Source organism: Limulus polyphemus, unplaced genomic scaffold (assembly GCF_000517525.1).
Source record: "Limulus polyphemus unplaced genomic scaffold, Limulus_polyphemus-2.1.2 Scaffold8936, whole genome shotgun sequence".
In the NCBI taxonomy this organism is placed as follows: Eukaryota; Metazoa; Arthropoda; class Merostomata; order Xiphosura; family Limulidae; genus Limulus; species Limulus polyphemus.
The window spans coordinates 4526-14903 of record NW_013674546.1 but is presented as its reverse complement, the minus strand read 5'-3'; the positions used below and the strand labels follow the sequence as shown (position 1 = coordinate 14903).

The window sequence follows — 10378 nt, the reverse complement described above, 5'->3', positions numbered from 1 at the left end:
AAAATCTGGAGTAGTGATGTGGCCAAGTATGGAGAATTTCGTGAGGGAAGATCTGGAGTAGTGATGTGGCCAAGTATGGAGAATTTCATAAGGGAAGATCTGGAGCAGTGATGTGGCTATATATGGAGAATTTAATGAGGGAAGATCTGGAACAGTGATGTGGCCAAGTATGGAGAATTTCATAAGGGAAGATCTAGAGTAGTGATTTTGCCGAGTGTAAATAATTTCATGAGGGAAGATCTGGAGCAGTGATGTGGCCAAGTATGGAGAATTTCATAAGGGAAGATCTAGAGTAGTGATTTTGCCGAGTGTAAAGAATTTCATGAGGGAAGATCTAGAGTAGTGATGTGGCCAAGTATAGAGAAATTTCATGAGGGAAGTTTAACATTACTGGTCTTTACCTAAATTAGGCCTAATTTATTATTTGTATTTAGGATTCTTATCTGCTCATGCGTATTTGGTACACACGATATATCCAGATTATTATTCTCGTACATACTAGTGTAGTGGATTGTTTTGGACCAATTGGCTAATTGTCAAGGAAAATGTAAAGTTTGTTTCTTGTTCAGTGTAAAAACTACAGAATGGGCTATCTACGCTGTGCCCAACACTGGCATCGGAACCAGAATTTTAGCATTTTAAGCCTTCAGCTTAATTCATCGATTTACAAAGGTTCAACTTAATTTGGTGACAAGTACAAACTGTTCGCTAATTGGCCTTTAACGAACCAGCTGGCCCCTAATGACTCAGCCGTTAAACATCGGGTTTCAATACCCGTAGTGGGCACGTCACAGATAGCCCATTGTGTTTTACTACAAACAAACAAACTAAATGTTTTAACTTAGATGTTCCGCCAGAAGTATGATATCACTGGGGGTGGCTCAGTAGTACGTTTGAGGGCTTATAACAACGCTAAAAATGATGGTTCGATCCCTGTGGTGAGTACAACACAGAAAGCACCATTGTGCTCAACAACAAACAAGCAGATTAAAATATGTTTCAGTCATTCTAATATGAAATTTTTTATGTATTCCTTCTGCCGGTTTCAGTTGCTATAAATGCTTTTTCAGCTGTTTTCTTACCATTAAATAATCGCACACTTGTAGTCGGTCATGAATTATACAAATTTATCCAACAAAATATGGATTTTCCTTCTAAGTCATGTGTTAATTGTGTTTTAAGTGTGATGTAATGAGTTCTGTGACCCTAATAAACGTTTCGACAACCCGAACACTTTTGAAAAAATAGATCTTTTTTATCAGTGTTGATTTTGATAAACTATGATTTACCAACTGTTTTATCCCACGAAATGACTAGATATCGTAAATAAGTTATGTTTCGTAGCATGGAAACCATATATTGAATAAAAAGAGTGAGAGTTAGTCGGATGTACGTTAAGCCTACTTTATGCAAGTTAGGAGGATGTATGTTAATCCTACTTTAAGCAAGTTAGGCCGACGTGTGTTAAGCCTACTTTATGCAAGTTAGGCCGACGTGCGTTAAGCGTACTTTATGTAAGTTAGGAGGATGTATGTTAATCCTACTTTAAGCAAGTTAGGCCGACGTGCGTTAAGCCTACTTTATGCAAGTTAGGCCGACGTGCGTTAAGCCTACTTTATGTAAGTTAGGAGATTGTATGTTAAGCCTACTTTAAGCAAGTTAGGCTAACGTACGTTTAAGACTATTTTATGCAAGTTAGGCTGGATGAACGTTAAGCCTTATTTGATCTACTTTGTTTTCACATATAATCACATTGTAGAAATTTCCTATGGCCGTTTATAGATTATTTTCCTCTTTAATACACACACACACACAGACAATGTCCTAATGGTAAACGCATTGATATTTCTACAAAAAAACAACACAACAACAACTATTTACTATTGTGTAATTCAACTTTTCATTGGTCATTATTTTTGCAGTCCCTAAGAAACAAAGTGTCCCCAGCTTAACAAGTATATTTGATCGTCCTCGACTTCCTGTTCCCGAAGAGGACCCGTACAGTGTACCTCATCCAGGAACTTCCTCGCGTTCTTCAAGCACTCCACGTGAATCACGTGATAAACCTCCGAAATTACCGCCACGTGACTTATCACACATTTCTGTGCCTAAGGTAAGAATCTATGTGAGCTGTTAAAATTATTTCTGTAACCGGAACAGTTAAGCAGTATCGTGTGATTTGTTTGTAAACATATCTAATTTGTATTCTGTTGGCAAGTAAACCCTCTCAACGCCCCTATAAGTCAGTATATAACGTTTGGAACTTAAACTAAATCGAAAAGCCCAATCCAATAGGTATTCCATTATATTCAAAAATGCTCTCAAGATATTCCTCTAAACTTTTGAAAACATGGCCTTCATAATCTGATTCAGGTGAAATGCAATTACAGGCGCCCCCTGGTGGCTCAATGGTGAGTCTGAGAACTTATGACGCTAAAATCATAGCTCGATATCCGCGGTGGACAGAGCACAGATAGCTAGCTAGCTCATTGTATAGCTTTGCTTGATAAATTTGGACTTCTTTATTGTCGAAAGAGTAGTTTGTGTTCAAAAGAATATTGGTAATTTCTATTGTGAATCTTTGGTTTCTATTGTTTTATGAATCGAAATTATACAAGCTGAGCTGAGCGTATTTAGCGGCTCGAACTTTCGACCTTGCTACTTAGGGTATTGAATGATAATTGATATTATGTACTTTTTACGAAAAAAAATCAAACAGTGGGATTGACTATCACAGTTATAACGCTCGCACAGCTGAGCTAAGCGTATTTAGCGGCTCGAACTTTGGACCTTGCAACTTCTGGTATTGAATGATAATTGATATTATATACTTTTTACGAAGAAATCAAACAACGGGATTGACTGTCACAGTTATACCGCTTGCACAGCTGAGCTAAGAGTACTTAGCGGCTCGAACTTTGGACCTTGCAACTCATGGTATTGAATGATAATTGATATTAAATACTTTTTACGAAGAAAACAAACAGTGGGATTGACTGTCACAGTTATAACGCTCGCATAGCTGAGTGTATTTAGCGGCTCGAACTTTGGACCTTGCAACTCACGGTATTGAATGATAATTAACTGATATTATTTAAGAGAAAAAAAAAAGAGAGAAACCAAGTGCGATAGACCTGTTTTCACTTTAAAATACTTCTTCTCCCGATATCAGTCATGCAAATATAAAACAACTGTTGTAATTTTATACACAATGGTTGCTTATATGTGTATTTCGAAATTGGAATGTCCATTCTAAATCGCGTCTTATGCGCAAGTGGGAATTAACTGTCACTTTCATAACGCGCCTACAATTGAAAGTGTGAAACATCCTCAATATGTCTCGAGCACTGGATCATTCGATCCGCAACTCGAGAAGATAGCCTCTAAGTCACACCCGGCCAATTTATGTATTTTAAATTCAACGTTTTTCTTCAGAGATCACACAGTACATCGTCTTTCGTTGTAAGTAAAAGTTAGTTTCCATTTTTTGTTTTAATGGAAAAGATTTAATTGATATTCCAATACATTACCGCGTTATCAGAAGTTTTGAAAATTATCTCGCGTAATGGAATAATGGAGTAATCGAAAAACGTAATAATTGATAAATCTGGATTTTTACCAGATTAGCCCCCCCCCCCCCCGATGATGAAAATAACACTTAGTTAAAAGTTAATCAAGAGAGTCCAGATTTTGGCTGATGTTAAAATATACTATTTCGCAATTAAAATTGGTTAGGCTTAACCCTCAATTTCCCAACCAGTTTTTAAATGGATCATTACCGATAGGGTCCAAATATTACTAAATAAATATATTTTTTGTCTGTTAGAACATTTAGATAATACGGTGTATAAAGCTAACGAAAAAACTGGGCGAAATAACTCATTTATTTGTATAATACGTAGGGGACCGTAATAATAATTAGTGTGGTTAATTATAATATTGATAGAATTTCTATTTACATTTTTGTGTCGCTGTTTTTTATTAGGGACCCTAAAAAACAACAAAGTTATGGACCCATAAGCAATTCAAAGGATAAATAGTTTTTGAAAAAAATCCAAAACCGCTGCCCCGTCGGTAAATAGATCAGGGTTAACGACTTAGTTTTTATTTGACGTAACCCTAATATTCTAAACTTAACGAAGTAGTTTATTGTTTGACGTAACCTAATATTCTAAACTTAACGAAGTAGTTTATTGTTTGACGTAACCCTAATATTCTAAACTTAACGAAGTAGTTTATTGTTTGACGTAACCCTAATATTCTAAACTTAACGAAGTAGTGTATTGTTTGACGTAACCTAATATTCAAAAATTAGGTTGATCAAATTTTTAACATCGTTTAATTAAAAAAGAAAATTAATTTTTTTTTACATTTTTGTATTAATATACATGATCGTCACCAGGATGTTTTCAGGCGACTCGTTTCCGAAGTCAATAACACATGTAGGCCTAAGTAAGCCGTGGGTCAGTAGCAGTCCAGTGCAGGGTCCATAACAGATTGACGAAACATATTAACAAACAATTTAGATTATAAATATTTCTTACTCTTCAGCCCGATTATGATGACGAGAAAAAAGAAGAAAATTTCAGTCTTCCACCTGTAAAGTCGTCCAGTCGAAGCAAAAAGTCAGGACATCACGGTAAATACTCACTCTTTTCTTCCCAGTAATAAACCGTTTTTTTTATCTTTACTTTACCAAACGTAACCGTATTTGTTTTTCATTTTCTTGTCTATAATAAACGTAAATCTTCACTTTTCTCGCTGCCACAAAACCACATTTTTACCACTAACAAGGTCAAGTATTTAATATATTCAAAAATAAAACCGAACAGAGAGAAAAATTATTCCACGTCTTTGAGAAATCTAATCCTTCCGTTGCTTCTTTGATCTACTTTCTGAAATAACGATAAGACCAAGTTTCATAACTAATTATTTCTCTTCACAACTTCGAAATTAACATTTTTTGACATACAGAAATCCTGCATTAATTCTCCATTTAACCCAGTATTTCATCGCTCCATCATGCCACCCAATCTTGTAGTGCATAACTTTTATCTAACTAACCTGTCCCGTTACTCATTCCTGCATCACTCCATCATGCCACCCAATCTTGTAGTGCATAACTCTCGTGTAACTAACCTTTCCTGTTACTCATTCCTGCATCACTCCATCATGCCACCCAATCTTGTAGTGCATAACTCTCGTGTAACTAACCTTTCCTGCTACTCATTCCTGCATCACTCCATCATACCACCCAATCTTGTAGTGCATAACTTTCATCTAACTAACCTTTCCTGTTACTCATTCCTGCATCACTCCATCATGCCACCCAATCTTGTAGTGCATAACTTTCATCTAACTAACCTTTCCTGTTACTCATTCCTGCATCACTCCATCATGCCGGAAAGTTATGCACTACAAGATTGGGCTCGTGTAACTAACCTTTCTTGTTACTCATTCCTGCAGTAATCTAACACACCATACCAATTTCACATTAATCCTTAGTCGTATTTAACCTACCTAACTTCAAATTTGTTTGTCTTATTATTCTTTATTTGTTCCCTTCCACTTCTACCTTACGTAGGTATCTACTTTATGGGGGGGGGGGGTAGTTCTATTTCGAATATCTTCTAAGAGAATCTTTGTTTTCGAATAAAATTATTTTTTTAAACATTTTACTGCAAATTGTTTTTACGTTGAGAGTAGAATAACTTGTTCCTTCCCGAAAGTAGCTTTCGGCACCAAGTTCCTGCGCCTCTAAACAGGTATGTTCTCTTGCGTACTGACTGATCCCGCGTTTGAAAAAAAATGAATTACTTTGTATGTCAGTAACGGATTACTGCACGAGCAAGTTGGCCAATTGCCCAGTGCCCGCAGCTACATAGGGGCCCGCGCCCGAGATTAACCTTTGTCAGGGGATTGCTCTTATGTAACCTCTTTCCTTTGTTATGTAATTTAAGTAACTAATATTTACCATACTAGTGTGTATGTTGCATTTACTTGGCAATCAGGCATGAAATCTTAACACGAAGCACATAACATAAAATGTACCGGTTTTACCTCTTTTTTTAATCGTTTGTGAAAACGTAAAAACTATTACTAGCAATTAGAAATGGGACATTAAAATTTTCTGTAAAATTACATCCTGAAGGTGACCTTTGAGGTCACGAAACAGGTCAAAAAATTAATCAAAAAAGAGAAAATCACAGAAGAGTATATATAATTTCCCCGAAAGGGGACCGAAGGCCACCTGGTGGGGTTACCTGTTTCAACCACTCTTACCACTGTTCAGTAGTGTGTTGTCTGTCAGTCGGTCGACACTAAAATGACGTCATATAAGGGACGCTTAACGTCGTGACGTCAGCAAAACGTGTGCATGCCATGAATCACGAGAAGAATTATTCACTCTGTAGGCTACAACACAGCATGACATATGAACTTTAAAAGCAAGAAATAAAAATATTTGTTACCCTTACTTTTGGTGTTATTTACTCTTGAAACAGAATACCTTCGGGGGGCCTGCGGAAATACAACTAGTATATTAGTGTTTTCTTGTATATGTATGTATGTATGTGTGTGTTTGGGGTCTCGTAGTTGTCTTAATGAAACCCTGCGTTCCATGTTTGAAACTCATAGCGATAACTTTTCACCAGCTGAGAGCACAGTAGGTTTTAATATTTAAACGTTAATTATTAGCATTCTAAACATATTTAACTTCCAAACCATATCAAAAGATAAACAGGAAAGCGAAAGTTTTACTGACATCGCAAAAAAAAATGGTTTCTGAGAAAAAATAAGTGTTAGATCTGACAACATTTAATAAAACAAGAGGAAACCAGATTCGTAACAGTCATTTACAGTAAGCTTACCTACTCTTTTAACGCTAAAATCCAGGGTTTGATTCCTCAGGGGTGGACAGAGCGCAAATAGCCCAAAAGGAACAACTTCTCTGTACTATTGTAACTTAACCAATTTTCCCTTTATATATTATTGATATTTTACAGACGATCCCTACTACTGTGGACTACGTGCTCGCGTTCCCAACTTTGCCAAGCGTGACCATGAACTCGTCAAGAAAACCCATAGCGCTAGTTACCTTGGTCTTCTACGATCTCAAGAACGGTCATCGTATGCAACAACGCATGGTAAGTGTTGACCAATTATACCCTTGTAACGCTAAAAACCGGGTTTCGATATTCATAGTGGGCACAAAACGGATAGCCCATTGTGTAGCTTTGGGCTTAACAACAAGCATTGAAAACTAGTATTATTATTAAGAGTGAATTTTATTGACCTATTATGCACATTTGTTTTGACTTCGTCATATGGAGTGTGATGAGTGGTTACATGTTTTCTCGATAGGGGGCGTAATGCCGTGCTTTGAGGCATTTATGGTTCACGTTGTTGGCGGAATAGCCGTCGCAACTGCGCATGAGCACACACTTTTATCGGTCCCCTACATTGTAACAAAAGTAATTGAATTATTATTGTTTGATTGGTTTATTTATTTATTTATAAGGGGGGTTTTCATCTGCCTAATTAATTTATGCTTTGACAGGTCTTAAATTTTGAGTTTTATTTGAAGAGCGAAAGGGACGCAATATTAAATTCAAATGAGTAGTAAGCTTTGTTACTGGCTTTAATTTACTGATTGTCCCCTGATGGACCTACGGACTTCCAACGCAGAAATCCGTGGTTCTTTCTTACGGTGGACGGAGCGCAATGTTACGTTTGAGGAACCCATGGTTCCAGCCCCTAGCCCCCGCCCCAATGGAACAGCTGTAAGTATATGTACTTACAACGCTAAAATCCAGGGTTCTATTCCCTGCGATGGACAAAGCAGATAGCTAAATGTGGTTTTGTTCTAGAATAAACAAACCATGGATCCACTGGAGTCTACCAGTCTTTTCTTCTGCTACCGACAGCTCGTTAACAATTTTGCACTAAAATAACTGATTACTATCGCCTCTGTTATAAGACGTTTTAAAAATCGGCTTTTAAGTAAGAGGTCAAGCGTCACATATCATTATTACGATTACTGACGTTTTCAGAAAATTAAACTATTTTGTTTTCAGTTTTAAAGATACTAATGGTGTTATTTTAACGTTAGGTAAATAAAAATTCGCCTGATTAATTTACATTTTTCTTTATTTTAGGTTCTGATGGACTCGTTTCTAGCGAAGAGGAATACAACCGTGTTTACAGTAGGCTTCGAACGCCATCTTACCATCACTATCCTCCGCGAAAAACGTACGTTGGAGAGTGGGAGTGATTTGTTTTAATTGGACAATTAGAACAATTAAAAATATGTATACTTGCGCCCAATGGGATTTAACTAGGATTATTTTTTTTCAACAAATGCCATGATATCTCAGTTATTGTTCTGTGGATCCCATCGTACTGTTGTGACAGTTCGGAATTACTGAAGTTATTGTTCTGTGCATCCCATCGTACTGTTGTGACAGTTCGGAATTACTGAATAATCAGAGAGGTTGAATGACTACTGTATGAAGGAGTTGTGACCAACTTCTTAACATGATGTTCTAAGATAATATGTTCTATGTTCTAAGATAGTATGTTCTAAGATAGTATGGTCTATGTTCTAAGATAGTATGTTCTAAGATAGTATGGTCTATGTTCTAAGATAGTATGTTCTATGTTCTAAGATAGTATGGTCTATGTTCTAAGATAGTATGTTCTATGTTCTAAGATAGTATGGTCTATGTTCTAAGATAGTATGTTCTATGTTCTAAGATAGTATGTTCTATGTTAGTATTTTCGTAGTCAAAGCCATGCTCTTCTTCTATATTCACACACCAGGACTCTTTTAATCATCCCTTTTACACCAGGGTTCCTTCACTCAATTCTTTTACACCAGGGTTCCTTCACTCAATCCTTTTATTCCAGGGTTCCTTCACTCAATCCTTTTATTCCAGGATTCCTTCACTCAATCCTTTTATTCCAAGGTTTCTTCAATCATTCCTTTTATATCAGGGTTCCTTCACTCAACCCTTTTACACCAGGGTTCCTTCAATCATTCCTTTTATACCAGGGTTCCTTCACTCAATCCTTTTATACCAAGGTTCCTTCACTCAATCCTTTTATTCCAGGGTTCCTTCAATCATTCCTTTTATATCAGGGTTCCTTCACTCAACCCTTTTACACCAGGGTTCCTTCACTCAATCCTTTTATTCCAGGGTTCCTTCAATCATTCCTTTTACCTCAGGGTTCCTTCATTCAATCCTTTTATATCAGGGTTCCTACACTCAAGCCTTTTATTCCAGGGTTTAAAAGGAATGATTGAAGGTGATTGAAGGAACCCTGGTGAAAAAGGATTGATTAAAGGAACCCTGGAATAAAGGATTGAGTGAAGGAACCCTGGTATCCTTTTATATCAGGGTTCCTTCACTCAATCCTTTTAGATATCAGGGTTCCTTCACTCAATCCTTTGATATCAGGGTTCCTTCACTTCATCCTTTTTCACCAGGGTTCCTTCACTCAATCCTTTGATATCAGGGTTCCTTCACTTCATCCTTTTTCACCAGGGTTCCTTCACTCAATCCTTTTTCACCAGGGTTCCTTCACTCAATCATTTTATTCCTGGGTTCCTTCACTCAATCCTTTTATTCCAGGGTTCCTTCAATTAATCTTTTTGCACCAACATTTTTAATCAACCCCTTTTTGCGTGAGTTTAAAACAAAACATTGTTTTACAATGAGGAAATGTTTTGGCCCTTATTTACTTCCGTAGTATGGCCAGCTTTTTGTTATAAATATCGGGAATAATGGTAATGGTTCATGAACTTTGTAATCTAGACTATAGTGTCTCCATCTGGCGTCCAGTTATCTCGAAGCTGAATTTGTTGGCACGTTAGAAATGGTTTGTCAGAACAAACCTTTGCCTTCGACAGCCAGTTACATGGGTTCAGTAGCCAAAACCTGAACTTTCAAGCACATTAATTGTCATAAATGACCAGTTTTAATAAGCGGGATTTATAAATGTTCGTCACACATACAAAAATGAATAGCACAGTCCCACGTTTTACTTTTTAAAGTTTATAAAATTTACGTCCGCTCTTCACTCTCATCTGTATAGAAGAGATACACTGGAACAGTGTATGGATACTTTTGAAATTCAGATAAGCGCGATATAGCTCCGAAAAAAAAAAATACCCATGTGAAATATAGTTTAATTTGAAACCAGTGAGGTAATTAACCTGAACCACATGAACTTATCCAAATCTGTGAATAAAAAGGATTTCATAGAACAATCTTAATTATTAGTATTAATAATAGTGATAATTATTAAATATTAATTATTATCTGATGACCGAGTACCAATAAAATATGTGCCGTTTTGATTGTCTTCTGGTGTCTTC

General features: G+C 36.6%; 1 protein-coding gene across 1 annotated transcript in view; it reads left to right on the top strand.

Moving 5' to 3' along the window:
• The window catches only part of LOC106475654, a 17619-nt gene extending 8337 nt beyond the window's left edge, over positions 1-9282 (top strand). The window contains exons 5-8 of the mRNA XM_013936334.2: positions 1923-2113; positions 4552-4639; positions 7005-7145; positions 8157-9282. Of these exons, the coding sequence (XP_013791788.2) occupies positions 1923-2113; positions 4552-4639; positions 7005-7145; positions 8157-8272 (536 nt within the window). The 3' untranslated portion in view covers positions 8273-9282. The remainder of the gene's footprint in view (positions 1-1922; positions 2114-4551; positions 4640-7004; positions 7146-8156) is intronic.
• Positions 9283-10378: the final 1096 nt, after the last annotated feature.